Source organism: Hyperolius riggenbachi, chromosome 6, assembly GCF_040937935.1.
Source record: "Hyperolius riggenbachi isolate aHypRig1 chromosome 6, aHypRig1.pri, whole genome shotgun sequence".
NCBI classification, from domain to species: Eukaryota; Metazoa; Chordata; class Amphibia; order Anura; family Hyperoliidae; genus Hyperolius; species Hyperolius riggenbachi.
Window position 1 is genome coordinate 115,463,745 of NC_090651.1, and position 20,609 is coordinate 115,484,353.

Here is a 20,609-nt window from a genome sequence, read left to right on the forward strand (position 1 = left end):
GCCCAAAATGTTTTTTTTTCAAATTGGACTTTTTAAAGCAGATCCGAGTTGAAAAACTAAATATAACAAGTGACTTGTCTATATATCTTATCTAAAGTTTAGATAGTTTACACAACAAATCTATCTTCAAACCGCTTCAACAGTATATTAATATTTTTTCCTGTGATACAATGGGAGCAGACATGTTTTCTGCTTGTCACTATTACACAATTACACACACAGGCAAGCTTATCTGTATCTAGGCATGCTAATCTGCATATTCTGTGAAAACTCCACTCTTATCTCCTCCATTACACAGGCAACTCATCTGTATCTGCACTGCAGCTTTCAGATTGTGAAAACTCTGCGGCTAGATTCACAGTGGGACGTTGCGTTTTGATGCCACGTTAAAGTCGCACCGCAAGCTTACAACGCAACGCGCCCAAAAAGTGGCAACGCAGCGCTACCGTCGCATACAGCAGATACAGTAAAAAATACAGGCAATGAAAAGTATGCATCCAAGTCATTACTGAGCATGTGCAAACAGTCCAACGCAGCTAATAACGTGTACAACGCACTGCATGCAGTACTTTTACTTAACGTGCAGCGTTAGTCACTAACGTAACGTGTGCACTGTGAACGGGGCATTGATTTTTCATTGCAGTGAGTTATTCTGCGTTAAATGCTGTTTTAACGTGCGACTTTAACGTCCCACTGTGAACTTAGCCTGCCTCTGAAATCTATAGCTAGAAACACCTTTTTCACCTGCCCAGACTGAAATCCCACAATCCCTTGCAAGCGCCAAGGCACTCTGGAGAAGCTGTGGGTGTGGCTTGATTAGTTTATAGGAAATTAGAGTATTAAAACAAAACAAAACAAGTTTTTGGCTTGAGGAATGCCCTATAAACTATATGTAAGGAACACAATTATGCAAGGAGTAAAAGTTCATCTCGGATCCACTTTAAGCATGAATGTTGCTGTTGTACATCTGATGTTTTATGTTCAATATGTGTTCTGCTCTCTTGGAAAATAAAATATAATTGAAAAAGGTAATTTTTAAAAAAATCTATTTTAAAAAAATTCAAAGAAAAAATGGCTTTCAAACTTGTATAAGCAGGTACAAAGGGCAGAGGTGACACAGAGGAGGGGCACTGGAGGCACAGAGGAGGAACAGGGGACAGAGATAGCAAATTGTTTCGACTTAAAGGACTTCCGAGGCCAAATGTTCCCCCCCCCAAAAAAAGTTAGATACCTGCATAACTTTGGAGGACGCCGTCCGCGCCCTCCGTGCCGTTCCGCCGGGTCCTAGCCGTTCATAGCCCCCCCCCCCCCGAACGGCTCACGACCCCACGGCCAGGGTCGGCTCTCCTGCCTGCATAAAGATGGCCGCCGGCACTGGCCGCGGTTGCGCACTCCGCATAGCCGCTAGTGCGGCTGCGCAGCTCTAGGGCCAACCCCCCGATCCACGAAACAGCGTGGATCGGGGGGTTGGCCCTAGAGCTACGCAGCCGTGTCCTCCAAAGTTATGCAGGTATCTAACTTTTTTTTATTTTTTTGGGGAACGTTTGGCCTCGGAAGTCCTTTAAGAACAGATTCAGGTTAAGAATGAACCTACAGTCCCTATCTCATTCGTTAACCGGGACTACTTGTACTGCAAAGATTGGGAAATAGGAACATATGTTCCTAAACCCAATCCAAGGGTTTAAATAGAAAAGATTGCTGTTGCAACGAGCGACAGTAATCATTTAATTGTAAAAATGACAGTCACAGTTATTTCCTGTTGGCTTGAATGCAGCTTGAGCGGTTTTCTAACCAGACAAGAAAATGTGTGGGGACATCTAGTGGCCAAAAAGAATATTACAATAAAAAAATTAAATATACATTTCCTATCCCTATAACAAGCCCATTAATTCATTATGCTCCCTCCCTGCCCCCATATAAAACACAATTGTTTAAAAAAAAAAAAAAGATTAAAGTCACGGAATTTAAACTACAATACAGTACATAAATTGTTACATTCAGGACTTAACTTTTAAAATATGTATGCTGTGAGGGTGTATTACTGTTATTTTTTTTTGTAAAGGGCTTACATTATTGTCAGATTACCCAAACTCACATAGTGGAAGAAAAAAAAACACCTTAATTTTCAAATAGAATATTGTCTCCATACATTGTACTAGAGACATAATTTAAATGGTGTAAAAACCGGGACAAATGGGCAAATAAAATGTGTGGGTTTTAATGACAGTAGCAGGTTTTCTTTTAAACCCAGATTAGCTGAAACGTGAGAGACTTTTTTCTCCCTTCTTATTTAAAATGCATATATAATAAAATACTTCTTAGTAAAAAGTACCACCCAAAGAAAGCCTAATTTGTGGCGAAAACAAACTACATATAGATATTTTCAGTTTGATAAGTAATGATAAAGTTATTGGAGAATGAATGGACACAGTGCTAAAATTTGAAAATTGCTCTGGTGTTTAAGGGAAAATCCCTTAGAGGTGATGTGGTATTCTTAAACAATTAAATACGGTCAAGCCAATAAACATATTAAGCTTTGATTTTGTATGTTACCTCCTTCTGAGGAAAATTTGACTTTACTCTTCACGCTTCTGTTTCCCACAACAGACAGTTCAATTTCTTCCTGAGGCATGTTAGCATTTGTCTCCACAAATACTTTCTCCAGTTCTTGCGCCATGAGAACAATATCATCTCCTGGCTGCAATACAGCAAGGTCTACTGTGAGCGAATGGTACAAACAAAATGTAAGATTACAATGGTGGATAAACTCAGTTTTTATTCCATGGGAAAAAGAAAACAAAAGAATCAACAATGCGTTTTGATAGGTGATAGATTGGTACTGTGGTATTTTTGTGCATTCTGTCCATTCACATAAGGTGAAAAATTGTCAAAATAAGGATAATGCGGCCACCATAATGAGAATTACCAAAACAGATAACACCTTTGAACATTTAAACACATTTATAAGAAGTGGAATAAATGTATGTCCTTGCAATACTGAAATAAACAATCATTGAACTTCACTTTCTTACTAATTGCAGGAAAGAGTTAGAAAGGTTTAGACCAGGGCTTCTCAACTCATTTCCTAAAGTAACCCCCCAAAAAACAAACATTCACAGGTGAGGTAATTAGTCTCAGCAGAGCTCAACTACCTCTGGATTCCCACAAATCATGCACTGTTCACGGTACTTGAGAACAGAGTTGAAAAACCCTAGTTTAGAACATCTATCACTACGGCAGGAAATGAGATGAGCTTTATCAATATAAAAGCCATTCGCTACTGTCTGTCCTTAAAGGACCACAATCAAAAAATGCTAAAATATGTATAAAAATGTACATTTGTCCCTGAGTAAAATGCAATATAAATGACTCTTTTGCTGTCACTTACAGTGGGTAGTAAAACATTAGATCTAGCAGGTTTTGGACTAGTCCATCTCCTCATGGGGGATTCTCAGGGTTTTCTACGTTTTCAAAAGCACTTACTAAAGTGGTAGTTGCTCAGCCCAACTGCCAAAATAATATGCAGGCTAGAGAGACCAGCTGGCATTTTTATATAGGGCCTTTCCAGGGAGCACTTTTGTAAAGAATGAAGATATGGAGATACTGAAAATCCCTCATGAAGAGATGGACTAGTCCAAACCCCATCAGACTTTTACTACTGCTGATTTTACTCTGGGAGAAATGTACATCCTATTTGTATACAAGTAGTCTGTAAAAAAGTGACCAGCATGATTTATGTAATACGTTGTATGCATCTGAAGACTTATAAGACACTCAAGGGCCAAGGTTTCTTATTGATTTTGATATTGGATTAATGATTTTATAGTGTCATTGTATATACTGCAGTAGGGTATTGTACCGTGTTAGCCATCAGTAAAAGCAAGAAGTTTAAAATCAGGATGAGACCATTTATTGGCTAGCTAAAAAGAATAAGAATAAGCAAGCTTTCGGCCTTGCAGCCTTCGTCGGGCTTACATTCTGTTAGTTTGCAGGCTGATGGTACAGACAGCTTCATACATGCATCATCAAAAGGGAAAACAGATTTTTTTTCAAGCATAAATACATGTCATTAAGATGCCTTAAGTGAAACAGAACATCTAAATGGGGTGGGAAGTTGTTAGTTGAGATAAGAATCCTAGTTTACACCATACTCACAGACCTGGGAGTTGGACTGACACAAAGGTATCGTAAATTCTGAGTTCACAAGTTTAGCTATATAGGCTGAGAAAGAGTTTAAATATCATCAGCCTCATACCAATATAAAAAGTTTTTGTCCTAATTCAAGACCTTGTCCACTGCTTTGAACCAATTTATAAATTTTGTTTCTGCTATTAATCGATCATTTGACGTTTTGAAGCAACCCTTATCGATTAATAGCAGAAACAAAAATTTATAAATTGGTTCAAAGTATTTTGTTGACATCACATGCAAAAAAAATTTCATGTAGATATGTAAAGGCTGTTTTACACCACAAGTGCCTTTAAAAGGCGCTTTTTTTTCTGATCACCAGAACTTTGTAGTGCCATTTCACACCAAAAATGTTTTTCAGGAATTCTCGCTAGCGTTTTGAAAAGCACTTGGATACATTATTCGTATGAGTTATTTCACACTGGAGTAATTCACATTTGTTGAAAAATAAAAACCAAAAAAAAACCAAAAAGCGCAGCATGTTGCATTTTTGAAACAATTTATATTACATAGAAAGTATAAACAAACAGAAACACTGTAAAAATAATTTTGAAATCAATTAATGAAATATAAAGTGGACCTGAACTCTTGTGCAGGACAGAAGGAAAACATAACATAAATGCACCCTATATGCATTTAAAGAGTTTAGCCTGTGTAATTCACCCTCATTTGTGTCTAATCACAAATTGTGATTTGATCCCTCCCCTGTGTCACATGACTGCCTATGGCAGATAAGCAGAGAAGTCCATTTGAAAGCACAGGCTGTAAACAATGTCTGCTTGCTGTAACAAAGACTTTTTTTTTGTTTAAAAGGTTAGTGTATCTGTGTGGGTCTCGGGTGCTTCCTTCACAATGGAGAGGGTTAACCTTTACCTATAGGAAAGGTGAGAACGGGAGCCCTTATGGTGCAGTATTGTTAGTATAAATTAAAGGTGTAAATTTGTGAATAAGTTATACTCACAAAGGAAGGTTGCAGTCCTGCAACCACCGTAAATGCCTGCAGAAAGATAACTGGCTCCGCTCGGTATCCCGGACCCTCTGGATCTGGGTGGTCGCTCTCCTCCTTTAGTCCTGTTTCCTGGTAGATGATGTCGCCCAGGAATAGGGATGACACCTCAAGGAGGTGTGGAGTATACAAGTGAAGCACGTTAGTGGAGGCGCCCAAAAATATGTTATAGTAACAGCTATAACAAAGTTTTTTGATCTATGCGCCCGAGCTCCGCACGGCTATTGTTAAGGTTATCTGTTTTATTGACCTGAGGAAGCGGGCTGAGTCCCGTGAAACGCGTTGTCTACAGTATAACCGTTATTTTAATAAAGACTCCTTTTTCTACCCACGTGAGTCTTCTTTGGAGGTAAGAGACCTCCATCATACCATATATATATTTTTATTTACTTATTTTTATCCAATTTTATGAGTAAAATTATCTAGCTGTTACTATAACATACTTTTGGGCGCCTCCACCAGCGTGCTTCACTTTTTGTTTAAAAGGTTATTATGCTGTTGTGTATCTTTTAGAACAGAGAGGAGTTCTGAGTTTAGGTCCCCCCCACCCCAAAAAAAAACGCTCCAAAATCAATCAGTGCTTCTTGGTGTGAAATAGCCATTAGATAATAGGCAATTATTCATGGTCGGTCCGGCCTATTTCACTGACAGTATGTGTACCCCAACCTCTATGGGGAAATGAAGTTCAGGGGAAATGAAAGCAGGCCGTGACAATCAATACAAGGATTGCCAAACCTCTTACCCTTTGTCATTCCACGCCCCCCCCCCCCCCCCCCCCCAAAAAAAAAAACAAAAACTTTTTTTTTTTTTTTAAACATCTATAGACAGACATCCTGTGAAGAACTGCGGAAAAGCCGCCGCCTTGAGTCAGCGGGAGGCGGCTCTTTCCGCGCATGGCAAGGCGGAACGCGGAAAAACCTCCGCGTCGGTTAGCGCGCCTGGGCCTGGTTCTAGTAGTCTGAACCAGCGCGGGGGGGCCGCCGCCGGGGCTGATGGCGGTGCGACCAAGCCGCGCACGAGTCAGCAAGCATATTGCAAGACAGTACTGGTGTGGCTGGGAGTGATAGTCCACCAAGATTTAAAATGACGCGCGTGCGCGCAGAGACAAAACTTATATGGCAGCCAGAAGTAGGTCAGCTGACCAGGCTGGTCAGCTGACAATTCTGTGTCCTCTCATTGGTCCAGCACTTAGGGAGGTGCTGGAAAGTAGCTGTGTATATATACTGCTGGCTGTTCAGTTGCTGGTTGTCTGGCGTTGCGAACACAACGTGGTAGCACTCAGACCTGTCTGTATCTGTGTTCTAGCATAGTTTCCAAAGGTGTTGACGGCCACGGATCCCACACCTTAGCGTTAGGAAATTATACTGTATTATCTGTTATGACCTTCTGCTTGCCTGACTATTCTTCTGAACTCTGATCCTGTACCTTGCTATTCTGATACTCTGTTGCCGAACCCCGGCTCGCCCTAAGACTCTGCATCTGCCTCCTGATTCTGTACCTCGATATTTCTGATACCCTGTTGCCGAACCCTGCTTGTTTATTAGACCCCACATCTGCCTTCTGAATCTGTACTGTATCTGTGTGGTTACGACCTGGTTGTCCGACCTCGAGAACCGACCTTACTGTCAGAGGCGGTTCCCAGTCCTGGTAGTGACACTCCCTCCTGAGTGTCACTCTAGGTTGTCCTTCCTACTCTCAGCCTGACTCCTCCCTCCGGGAGAGTTCAGGTCTCCGGAAGGAATTTGTGCAGTACTCCTTACTGCCCTGAGGCCTAGTCCTCTAAGTATTACTGTTGCACCAAACACTACTACTCTACTCAGGTGTCCAGAGGTTAGCCTATATATCTGATTATCGGTGATACTGCAGATCATCAATAATCTGGTATATATCTGTATTCCCAGTGATACTGCAGATCACCGGTAATCAGATCCTCTCTGTGTTACACTGATCGTTACACATCCTCATTTATTCTTCTTTAATCTATGCACAATAGTAAATTAAATTGCAGATCTAAAGGGCTAAACGCGTTTTAGCATGTGCAGTCTGCAGCCCAGCATACGCTGGGAATAGGCATGATTTAAGATCTCTAGTTAAAGAGAACCCGAGGTGGGTTTGAAGAATGTGATCTGCATACAGAGGCTGGATCTGCCTATACAGCCCAGCCTCTGTTGCTATGCCAAACCCCCCTAAGGTCCCCCTGCACTCTGCAATCCCTCATAAATCACAGCCATGCTGCTGACAAACAGCTTGTCAGAGTGGGCTGTGTTTATCTCTATAGTGTCAGTCTGCTGCTCTCCCCGCCTCCTGCAGAACTCCAGTCCCTGCCTGCATCCCTTCCCTCCCTGCTGATTGGAGGGAAGGGACGGGGGCAGGGACCGGAGCCATGCAGGAGGCGGGGGAGCAGCTGAGACTGACACCACAGATGTAAACACAGCCTCACAGCACGGCTGTGATTTATGAGGGATTGCAGAGTGCAGGGGGACCTTAGTGGGGTTTGGGATAGCAACAGAGGCTGGGCTGTATAGGCAGATCCAGCCTCTGTATGCAGATAACATTCTTTAAACACACCTCGGGTTCTCTTTAAGTTATTATCTATGTTAGTTATTTATATGAGCTGAAAGTTTTGAATCAGTATGATACCATTTATTGGCCAACTTTAGAGAAAATATATATCACAATTAGATAGGGCTGCGCTGTCCAATGATCTCACACTGCTGGTGGACTGTGCCACTGTATGTTATAACCAGTCACTCTTAAAGCCTTGTATTATCTAGTCAAGGGCCGGATTTTGTTTTAAAATAAACAAGCTAATTCAGAGTCCTGTACTAGAATGTCTAAAGCACAAAATCAGCCACAGAGTTCATTAAATGAAAAAGTCACTTGTTTGGGATCGCTGCTTCACTCTTCCAGAGTTTTGAAATAACTTATTCCACTGAGCTGCGCTCACCAATAAAACCTGTAAGACAAAAGGTCGCTATACATAGCGTAATTCTGTCACAGTATGATAAAACACCTAGGTGATAGTGAAAAATTGAACTGCTTGTGAGTTCGCTCCCCAATAACAGATTGCGCTCACCAGATTGTTGCCACCTCAAAAACCAGGTGAATATAGCATGTAATGGTATAAATCACCCCACTGGCACTTTAAATCTTCAATGCCGCTTTAATACTCGTATAAAAGTTTCCACCATGTATGGAACATAAAAACACATAAGACCTCATAGCGTATTATGCTTTAGAATAAAAAGCCATCCGCGCTATAATTGCGCACTCACATAATTTCTCTTGAAATATTGCACATCAAATGTCCTGGCAGTGGGGTCTGTCCTGGCATGGCGTTCCGCACTCAGATTCCTTCCGCCTCAGACTCCCGATTCCCCGCTAACCAGTGAGATAGTTTCGGCTTCGCTCTATTGCAGTGACGTCAGACGCGCACGGACGTAGCTCCGCCCGCACGGATAGATCCACCTGGTTTTTGAGGTGGCAATCTGGTGAGCGCAATCTATTATTGGGGAGCGGACTCACAAGCAGTGCACTTTTTCACTATCACCTGGGTGTTTTATCATACTGTGATAGAATTACGCTATGTATAGCGACCTTTTGTCTTATAGGTTTTATTGGTGAGCGCAGCTCCGCGGAATATGTGAAAGAAAATATATAGGAGTAAGCTTTCGGCTACTAGGTCTTTATCAGACTTCAATCCTGTATGCTGGCAAGTTGTTAAAGCACACAGCTATATGTATGCATAGATCAGCTGATCAGACTATCTTGTCAGCTAGAACTGGAAGCATAATGGAAGTCTTCAGGATTTGTTCTTCTGACCCTCCTAGGTTCGACCCAAAACCATGATTCAGGTTCTGCAAAGTCTCTGGCCCTCGTGGTCTGAAGGATTCACAAATAACATGCAGAGGGGAAGAGGTCCCTTAACATTTTGAAAATTCCTGTAATTGTTTTGCATGGACTTCTGAATAATGTAGCTTGACATAGGCTTATTGATCAGCTTCTGTACTGTTAATTTGTTCTTTCTTAATAAAAAAAAAGTTTGGAATAGAATCTACAATTCAGTACTATATTTTAAGCAAAAATGTCTAGTTTCCAGATTCTACTTACTTTGTTATAAATATAACAATTTGTAAACATGGTGTTGAAATCTTGAATGCAATCCAAAGCCTTGGTATAATATTTGTACTCTAGCCTCTTCCGTATAGTACTTAAATCCATTGGATTTTTTATAATCCGATAATAATCCTGAAAACAAAGCACACAAAAAGGACAACAATAAAGTATACAAACCAATGGGGCAGAAAGGAAAACCATATAATCAAACCCACAATACCCCAGTGTTGGAAAATGCATATCAGGTGCTCTGACTGAAGCGTGACTGGATTAACTGCATGCATCGTGAGGTGCATGGAGCATAATAGTCTGAGGACAGACTCCATGCACGCAAGCCCGGCATCTATTGAGGGGTAATGTGGGCAGGCTCTGGTGGTTTTAATGTAGAAACTTTCTGCGCAGAAAAAAGTTTTTAACTGATACCTGTGTATTGGTTCCAATAAAGGAGCCCGTTTGTGAATTGAATCATATTTGTGCAATAAAAGTAGTCGTTGTTTGAACCAAGATGACATGGAGCGTGAGGCCAATTAATAATTGTTTTGTTTCTTCTTATTGAGTACTGGCTGCCCCAAACCACTGGTTCTTGAAGTTAAAATTGAGCATTTGCACTGCATGGCCACAACCCCTTGGCAAACCCCAAATTATTTAAACCATTTGAAAAGTATATCAATATTGCAGCCTCCATATCCCTCTGACTTTTAAAGAGACACTGAAGCGAAAAAATATATATGATATAATGAATTGGTTGTGTACTATGAATAATTACTAGAAGATTAGCAGCAAAGAAAATATTCTCATACTTTTATTTTCAGGTATATAGTGTTTTTTTCTAACATTGCATTATTCTATAATATGTGCAGATTACACAACACTCAGCATTCAAAAATGATTCTTTCAGAGCAGTCTGTGAAGTAATGACCTCTCCTCTAGCAGAGAAAAAGTAAACAGTTAACTTACAGTTGAGATAATAAAAGTCAGATAACAGCCCTCTCCACTACTAAACTTAGTCGGAGAGTTAATGGCTTGTTTGCATAGAGATAACAACTGGAGTTTCTCAACTCTTCCTGAGCTGGAAACAATTAGACTGATGTATCTGATCTTAATGTTTTATTTCTTAGCTGTACTACACATACAAATCATAATATATTTTTTTTTCCGCTTCAGTGTCTCTTTAATGGTGACCAAGCTGGCATGACTGGAAGTGGAATCTTCTCAACAGGCACTAAACCGGTTTTAAATCTTTCCCACACCAATAGAAATGTTTTATTATTGTATTTGTTCTTGTTAATGATATGATGTTCATGTTCTCTTCTCTGTAATCATAATTATTAGTAAAGAATGTGAGTAGAAATCTCCCTAAAGTGACCCTGCAGTGTGCATAAAATGGATCCAGCCACATTTCCTTTTAAACAATGCCAAGTGACATGTTCTAATCTTTACATACTTTATCAAATACCAAGACCTAGTTCACAGTACATCAATTGTGTTGCAGGATAATTCTGCATATCAGTTCACAGCCCATACAATTCTGTTTGGGCTGTTCACATCTCTTCATTGTAACGGATTAAGTTATTCTAACTTGCTGCTTGCAGATTCTGAATTAAAGTGAACATGAAGGGGAAAAAGTGTTCTGGGGGGCACTTAAACTCTTTGGGATCCAGAGGCTTCACCAGTCCTCAGCCGAGGCGATGGGTCCCCTTAAAGTCAACTTGTCGCCACAGCACACGTGCGCACTTGCAGCTCTCCGTTCGGGCTCCAGCGGAAATCGCCGAGCATGATCGGGTCCGCTCTACTTTGCAGGCGCAAGCCATCTGTGCAGCATAGCGGACTTGATCAAGCTCAGCTATTTTCGCTGGAATATGAGCATAGAGTCGCTAGTGTGCCTGCTCAAGCAGGCAATTTAAAAGGTTATTGCTCTGCACTGTTTGGGGGTCCTAGCGCTGGAACAAGACGGCGCAGGAGGACAGTGGAAAGCTCATTAGAATCCAGAAGCATCCCCCTCCTGAGCAGTGTTGCCAACCATCAGTAAACTTACTGACAGTCAGTAAAAAAAAGTCAACAAATTTGGGCTGTCAGTAAAGTCCGTGATAAACTTTGTGGTGTCAGTAAAAAAACAAAACTTCCCCACTCCCCAGTAGGTTACAGCACTTACTGCTTATCAGTTCATGTATCACTGCAGTAGTTAAAGGTGGCCATAAATCTGTAGACTTGGCGGCCTCCGTGGAAGCGCATAATAGCGCGAAATGGCTGTAAGGCATACAGCACCCGAGCACCCACCGTGCACCAACCATCTAACCACGTCACCTCCTTACTAAGGGCATGTCTCTTTGACTCATTCAACTTATGTTTTTGACTGCAAGTCGTTTTTAATATTGGAGTTTTTGAATAAATAAGCATAAGAAGTAAGAACTAAGACCGGCACGGTCTTCCTGCTCTCCATTCTTCTAAGCACATTTTTTGAGCTTTGTCAGTAAAAAGTTTTTGCCGAGGTTGGCAACACTGCTCCTGAGGCATGTATCATTTTTTTTTTCTTTTATAAATTACAGATTCTCAAAGAAAGTTTTGTCTTGAGTCACACTTTAAAGGAATATTGTGGGGGTGGGGCTCAGGGTAAAAGGAGTTGAACTTACACGGGGCTTCTAAGGGTCCCCCGCAGACATCCTGTGCCCGCGCAGCCACTCACCGATGCCCCGGCCCCGCCTCACTTCTGGAATTTAAGACTTTAAAAGTCAGAAAACCACTGCGCCTGCGTTGCCGTGTCCTTGCTCCTGCTGATGTAACCAGGAGCGTACTGCGCAGGCACAGACCATACTGGGCCTGCGCAGTACGCTCCTGGTGACATCAATGGGAGCGAGGACACGGCAACACAGGCGGAGTGCTTTTTAGACTTTAAAGTCTGAAATTCCAGAAGTGAACCGGAGGCGGGGCCGGAGCATTGGTGAGTGGCTGCATTGGCTCAGGATGTCTGCAGTGGACCATTAAAAGCCCTGGGTAAGTTCAACTCATTTACCCCCACCCCCCTACAGTATTCCTTTAGGCTGCTTACACACTAAGACGTTACAGGCGCACTTTAGTGCAGCCTGTAACGCTCCCCCAACGCACAGCAATGTAACACAAGTGGGCTGTTCACACAGCCCACGTTGCGTTACATGTAACGCTGCACGTTCTGCCGAAAGTGCAGCATGCTACGGCGTTACAGCAGCTTAAGCCGCGTTAGACTGTTTTCACATGCGCAGTCATGTTGGGGAGGAGCGGAGAGCGGCCAGGCACATGGTTAATGAATATTCACTGCACGTTGTGACGTGCAGTGTTTACTTCCTGGTGCGGCCGATCTGTGCGGCGATTGGCCGGCGGGACCACGTGCTGCCGCATGCGTCCAAGAGTGTGCATCACGGATGCCAGAGTGAGCTGCACAACGCGGCTCACTGACGTCCACATCGAAGAGCACCAAGCCTTGCACGTTATGCGACCTTAACGTAGCACCTAACGCAACATCTTGGTGTGCAATTAGCCTTAAGGAAAAGCTCTGCCACAGTAGCCTCTGCACTTCTGATCTGCTGGAGTTCTGTAGAACAGAGTTATTTAATACAATCCAACAGACACGTGTATCTTCATCTGTGTCTGAAGGTCATATCTACTATCCATCTTCATCTTCTACAACCAGTTACAGCGGTTTACACAACCAGATTACAATTTGAAGGTCCAGGACACTTCAGGCACATAATAGCTTGCAATGAAACACTTCAGCTGTTGTAGCTCTGGTACAGTGACCTCTGTATCTTTAGCAGTTGAGTCACTTCTTTCTCATTTGGGAAATCATGCTAATTGGGATAAGCTGTCAAAAATCAGACAATTAATGTGTCTTGTATAATTTTGCACAGACATAACCTAGAAGTCACTAAAAGACAATTTACTGAATCTATACTTATTTTTGCACTTTTTACATTTATTAAGGGAAATGAAACGAGGGTTAGGTTTTGTTTACATGTTGGTCAAGGCCATTCCTGTCACAGTGGTCATCATGAGTGAAGAATACACATTCGCTTATAAAAAGAACAGGACATCCAATTGGCGTTTGAATAAATCAGAGTACGCAGACTTCAGGCAGGGAACACACTTGACGGTTTTCGTACGCGTTTTCTGCACAGAAAAACTGAGAACTCATGTTAATCAATGGGCTAGTACACACTTAATATTTTGTTCGCGTGCAGAAAAAAAACTGACATTCTGCATCATGACTCTGCACATTTTGTCCGTTTTTTGTATCAATTACATCAGCTGCTGTGAAGAAACGCGCGCGTTTTCCTGCATAGAGAGACACTTGGTGTGCAGAAAAAGTATGCAGGAAAACGTGCGCAGAAAACTGAAAGACAAGTGTGTTCCCTGCCTCAAGTATCTTGAAAGGGAAGAATCCACAATTAAAAACAGTTAAAACAAACACACAGCAAGGACAGTTGCGGTCATAACATACCAAAAAAAATTGTATTGAAATCAGTGCTCAATGTCCACAGAAACACTCAAAGCAATACATTAAAGAGAAACCGTGACCAAGAATTGAACTTCATCCCAATCAGTAGCCGATACTCCCTTTTACATGAGAAATCTATTCCTTTTCACAAATGGGTCATCAGGGGGTCTGTATGGCTGATATTGTGGTGAAATCCCTCCCACAGGAAACTGTGAGGACCATGGTCCTGTCAGTTTTCTGTCTGTGAACCTGTGAGCATTGTGGAAAATAGCTGTTTACAGCTGTTTCCAACTGCCAAAAAAGCAAGCAGCAGCTACATTACCTTCCAGCAGTAACAATGTCACCATGTGATAAATGTCAGAATGTAAATCAGGGATTTAAAAGATTTTACAAAGGGGAAACACTGACTAAATCATTTATGCATACCGTAATTATTGTAAAAATGCACTTTTTAAAAAAAAATTATTAATTTTCACTGGAGTTCCTCTTTAAGGCAGCATGAACCACAGTATAGATAGCAATAATAATAAACCACTGATGCCATAAGTTTATAAACACATACTGGCTGCTGTAATACGACCTATGCCCTATATAAAATCCCCTACAGGGAGTGCAGAATTCCTCTTTATGCATGTTGTCTTACTCCAAGCTGTATAGGCTCGAAAGCCTACTACCAATTAAGCATATTAGGTGATGTGCATCTCTTTAATGAGAAGCGGTGTGGTCTAATGACATCAACACCCTATATCAGGTGTGTATAATTATTAGGCAACTTCCTTTCCTTTGGCAAAATGGGTCAAAAGAAGGACTTGACAGGCTCAGAAAAGTCAAAAATAGTGAGATATCTTGCAGAGGGATGCAGCACTCTTAAAATTGCAAAGCTTCTGAAGCGTGATCATTGAACAATCAAGAGTTTCATTCAAAATAGTCAACAGGGTCGCAAGAAGCGTGTGGAAAAATCAAGTCGCAAAAATAACTGCCCATGAACTGAGAAAAGTCAAGAGTGCAGCTGCCAAGATGCCACTTGCCACCAGTTTGGCCATATTTCAGAGCTGCAACATCACTGGAGTGCCCAAAAGCACAAGGTGTGTAATACTCAGAGAGATGGCCAAGGTAAGAAAGGCTAAAAGACGACCACCACTGAACAAGACACACAAGCTGAAACGTCAAGACTGGGCCAAGAAATAACTCAAGACTGATTTTTCTAAGGTTTTATGGGCTGATGAAATGAGAGTGAGTCTTGATGGGCCAGATAGATGGGCCCGTGGCTGGATTGGTAAAGAGTAGAGAGCTCCAGTCCGACTCAGACGCCAGCAAGGTGGAGGTGGAGTACTGGTTTGGGCTGGTATTATCAAAGATGAGCTTGTGGGGCCTTTTCGGGTTGAAGATGGAGTCAAGCTCAACTCCCAGTCCTACTGCCAGTTTCTGGAAGACACCTTCTTCAAGCAGTAGTACAGGAAGAAGTCTGCATCCTTCAAGAAAAACATGATTGTCATGCAGGACAATGCTCCATCACACGCGTCCAAGTACTCCACAGCGTGGCTGGCAAGAAAGGGTAGAAAATAAGAAAAACTAATAACATGGCCTCCTTGTTCACCTGATCTGATCCCCATTGAGAACATGTGGTCCATCATAAAATGTGAGATTTACAAGGAGGGAAAACAGTACACCTCTCTGAACAGTGTCTGGGAGGCTGTGGTTGCTGCTGCATGCAATGTTGATGGTGAACAGATCAAAACACTGACAGAATCCATGCATGGCAGGCTTTTGAGTGTCCTTGCAAAGAAAGGTGGCTATATTGGTCACTGATTTGTTTTTGAATGTCAGAAATGTATATTTGTGACTGTTGAGATGTTATATTGGTTTCACTGGTAAAAATAAATAATTGAAATGGGTATTGTAACGATTGTGGAATTCTCTCCGTGGCCAGCGCACAGGATGTGCGCTGACACTGCGGAAATCCTCCACAAGCGTATAATTTGAGAGAGCCCAGCAAAAGGTGCAACGCACCTGCAGAGGGACACTCCGGTCGGCAGATGGAGCTGTGGAGTGCAGAGGAACAGCTCCTCTGCCCTGCCACAGACGCCAGACAGGAATTGTACAAAGGGAAGAAACGCAGGGCAAGATAGCCCTGAAAGAGAGAGAGCAAAGCGACAGAGGGTATGTGTGTCCACCAATCTAGTCGCCACCCTGCGACGAACCCACAACCATGAAGATCAGGTGAGAAGGCAATCGCAAGAGATGGCGATTGCTAACAGCAACCCAAGACCGAATAAGCCCAGATGAGGAATGTATGTATGTCCACCAATCTAGTCGCCAACCTGCGACGGTGGACACACAACAGAGGAAACCAAGTAAGAACGCAATCGCGGGAGAGGCGATTGCCAGAGGTGACACAAGGCTTAAGCAAGACAGGGCACGAGAGTAGCAAAGGCACAGCAAATCATACAATGAGAAGATAAGGAAAATAACAAACGCTAACTAAACGCGAACACCGCACTCATTCGCAACAGCGAACGCGTTTACAGCGCGGTCTCCGCGTGTTAAGCACAACAGAGACAAGCACGCCTAACCACTGACAGACAAACATGACACAGAGGACGCGAGCGCTTGCTTAACGGTTATGTCGCCGAGCCTCCAGCAAGCGTTCGTATCAGACAAGACAGATACACGAAAACAGGAATAAGTGAGAGATATGATCCACCGCTCTTCCGCCAGAGCGAGTGCGATCTAAATAAGGAAATGGAGTTAGCAGGATCCACTGCTCTTTCCGCCAGAGCTAGTGTGATCCAAGTATAGCAAGAGAGTTTAGCAGGATCCACTGCTCTTTCCGCCAGAACGAGTATGATCCAAGCACGACAGACAGAACAGGCAATACAAATAATACAATCCTGACTGCTCTAGCAAGGGTGCCTAGTGCAGTCCCAAGAATTACTCTAAGCTAATCTTTAAACAATAAGCATAGCTGACACTCCAGGAATGTTTCACAGGACAAACCCTTATGACCAGCGAAGCCTTCTGGTCAGCAGCAGCTCTTTATAGCCAGCCCTCAAAGGAGCCAGCTGAGTAATTTGCATGTATGCAAACTCCTCAGCAAGGCAGCTCTGAAAGTTGCAAGATGAAGCCAGGTCTCTTTTCCAGAGACCTGCATCTCTCATGAGGAATGGTCAATCAGCTGTCTGCCTGTGCAGCCAGCTGAGCGGATCATTACAGGTATATATTTGTTTTTTGTTAAGTTGCCTAATAATTATGCACAGTAATAGTCACCTGCACACACAGATATCCCCCTAAAATAGCTAAAACTAAAAACAAACTAAAAGCTACTTTCAAAAATATTCAGCTTTGATATCAATGGGTTTTTTTGGGTTCATTGAGAACATGGTTGTTCAATAATAAAATTATTTCTCAAAAATACAACTTGCCTAATAATTCTGCACTCCCTGTATGCCGTAAGTACTTTAGTGAAGCTGCACCCTGATAAAAATAACAAATTAACCAAATATACTTACGAGTGTCCTGGTTCGGTTTGTATCTTAGTGCTGCCTAGTTCAACGCCACTCTCCTCTGTGCCAGGACAACAACATAGTAATATAATCCTAGCAGTTCTAGCTCCCATAGCTTAATGCTAGGAAGTGCATGTGTGGCCCACTTATTGTTAATCTATGGTGAACAGGCTAATGAGAACTAGATTGCGTTATTGCAGTAGTAGCACAAATGGGAGGACAAAGATCTGGTAGGTACATAATGACGGTACACTGAAGGAAAAAAAAAAAGAAAAGATGAAGTTAATTTGTTGTTACAACTCTTTACCTTTAAATCAGTATCGATTTGGGGGGGCGGAGCCGGAAGCCGACGAGGACGCACGCATGTGAAGGAGCTCCGGCTTGAGAGCTTATCACATAGAATCCTGCAGTGACTTTGAGCAATTTTAAACATACATACCGGACTCCGGAGACTGTCCTGATGCCTACGAACCCCGCCAGCATGAATACGAGGCAGACTAAGGCTGAAAAACTAAAGGAGTTTGCCCGGGTGGAAAACCAAGATGGCGCCTGCAGGACTGTGAAGGGCGCGGCGGCCCGCTCCGAATCCAGAGGACAGCCCTACTCCTTTAGAGGGTGAGATACTCCTTCCTCCCAGACCCAGCAAGACCGGGCAGCCAAAGGGAAATAGAGCGGGAGATAAGAGCCAGCCCAAACGGCAGGACAAGGAGATAGAGCTTGAAGTGCCAGTGCAGACTACTAGGCCCAAGATGGCGGAGGCGGAGTGGGGCATGGACACTGACGGCGCAGAGGTGAGGGATACTGCACAGGAGGAAATGGAGGGGGGGGGGGGAATCGGAGGAGAATCCTGAACCCACGCTAAAGCAGGTGGCAGAACAGCTCTTAAGCGCAATCACATTGCTAAAAAATGACAGTGGGAAAGATAGAGGAGGTGAAAGTGGACATGTCACTGATCCGCAATGATATACAAAATATCCGTGTTAGAGTGGCTGAATCTGAACAAAGGATTTCAGACCTCGAAGACAAGGTGAATCCTCTCTCCAGTAAACAAAAAGCCCTTACAAAAACTGTAGACTTTTGGCTGCAAAAAGCGGACGATTTAGAAAATAGATCTCGCCGCAACAACATTCGAATCCTCGTGCTGCCAAAAAGGGCAGAGGGAAAGGATCCTTCTAGCTTAATAGAAGAGTGGCTGATTAAAGAATTTGGTAGAGAGCAGTTCTCCCAGGCATACGCAGTTGAGAGGGCCCACCGCGTGCCTGCAACCCCCCCCCCCCCCTCCAGGGGCTCTCCCTCGTCCATTCCTCGCCAGATTACTTAAAGAGAACCCGAGGTGGGTTTGAAGAATGTTATCTGCATACAGAGGCTGGATCTGCCTATACAGCCCAGCCTCTGTTGCTATCCCAAACCCCCCTAAGGTCCCCCTGCACTCTGCAATCCCTCATAAATCACAGCCACGCTGCTGACAAACAGCTTGTCAGAGCTGGCTGTGTTTATCTCTATAGTGTCAGTCTGCTGCTCTCCCCGCCTCCTGCAGAACTCCAGTCCCCGCCTGCATCCCTTCCCTCCCTGCTGATTGGAGGGAAGGGACGGGGGCAGGGACCGGAGCTATGCAGGAGGCGGGGGAGCAGCTAAGACTGACACTACAGATGTAAACACAGCCTCACAGCATGGCTGTGATTTATGAGGGATTGCAGAGTGCAGGGGGACCTTAGTGGGGTTTGGGATAGCAACAGAGGCTGGGCTTTATAGGCAGATCCAGCCTCTGTATGCAATTAACATTCTTTTAACACACCTCGGGTTCTCTTTAATTGCAAGGACTGTGATAAAATCCTTCAGCTAGCCAGAGAAAAACAAACAATCACATTTGAGAACAAAACGCTGAGTATCTTCCCTGATTTCTCTGTAGAGCTGCAGAAACTACGCGCATCCTTTATTGCAGTGAAGAAACAACTTAAAGCAAAAAACTACAAATACTCTATGGCGTATCCTGCACGCTTAAGAGTGATGGACGACTCAGAAGTGCTATTTTTCTCAACCCCACAAGAAGCGACAGACTGGCTGGTTACTAAAGGCCCACTGCAAAACTTGGAGTAACCCTTATTAATACTTCCCAGAAGACGGTATGATTCATAGCTTGAAGAGATGGGTAACTTCTTCCTTATGTTTTTGACTGTAAATCCTGAAAGACCCTGTCCCCATCTCACAGTATGTTGAACGATTGAGATATTGCTCAGATCTAAAAGATCATCTATATATATGTGATAGGCAATAGCCGAGGTTACACACGTGTTATTCTTAATGTAAGCTATACGGAAGTGATATTACCTAAGCTATTTATCTATAGGTAATTCCCCCATAACTTTACCTGCAGGCATCTGCACGATAATTAGTTTTATTCGTTTCCCTCATGTTGAGGAAGTTATATGTTAAGAAAATATTATGTGCACAATGTGACCAGATAAATATACAGCTTTTCTACCGGTTTAGCATATTTACCTATGTAAAAAAACATAATACCAGATGGTCTCACCATGGCAGGAACAATTCGAATTTTATCATGGAATGTGAGGGGATTAGGGACAGCCCAGAAACGTAGCATGGTAATTGCACAAATTAAAAAATTCTGTCCACATATAGTTGTACTACAAGAGACACACTTCACTAAAGAAACGTGCAATAGGCTTACAAAATCATGGGTCCAATGGGCTAAACACTCCTGTCTTACATCCTTTTCAAGAGGTGTAACAATCTTAGTGCATAAAAGGGTAAGATGGGAAGTGTTTCGGGCGACAGCTGATAGCGAGGGCAGATTTATATTTATTCATGCCGCAATTAATGAGGTACCATTCAATATACTATGTATTTACAATCCACCAGGGACAACGCTAGGGGGTCCTTACAGCGGCCCTAACCTTTTCTACAAACTATCCCATGCGTACACTATCTGTATTGGGGACCTAAATATGACTTTGGATCAGAGTATGGATAGACTTCCTTACACAGGTGCAGGGGGAGGAGAATCTAATCTACAATCCTTTTTAAAAGGTTCAGGATGGCTAGACTTGTGGAGAGTCAAAAATCCAACACTTAGGGCATACACCTGTTGTGCCTCTCATAATAACTCGCTGTCTAGGATTGACCATATATTGGGTTGCTCAAAACTTGCTGTTATTGTACAGAAGATAGAATTTAAAACAAGGGGGGGGGGGGGGGTGTCTGATCATTCACCCGTGTATTGTGAAATATCCTGTGGGGGCTCCCAAACTAAACCTAGTAATTCAATTTACCCCTTCTGGCTAACTTTATTTGGTAAACAAGACAGGGT

The 20,609-nt window shown here is 42.9% G+C and overlaps 1 protein-coding gene across 4 annotated transcripts in view; it reads right to left on the reverse strand.

Annotated features, from left to right (window-relative positions):
• BRDT (bromodomain testis associated) overlaps window positions 1-20,609 on the reverse strand; it is a 193,605-nt gene that overhangs the window by 132,925 nt on the left and 40,071 nt on the right. For 3 of the 4 annotated variants that reach the window (XM_068239804.1, XM_068239805.1, XM_068239806.1), the window contains exons 3-4: window positions 9,305-9,442; window positions 2,554-2,698 (exon numbers count right to left, since the gene is read on the reverse strand). In XM_068239804.1, coding sequence (XP_068095905.1) covers window positions 2,554-2,698; window positions 9,305-9,442 — 283 coding nt within the window. Of the gene's footprint in view, window positions 1-2,553; window positions 2,719-9,304; window positions 9,443-20,609 lie in introns of those variants that run through there. The other variant, XM_068239807.1, reaches the window with a different exon arrangement.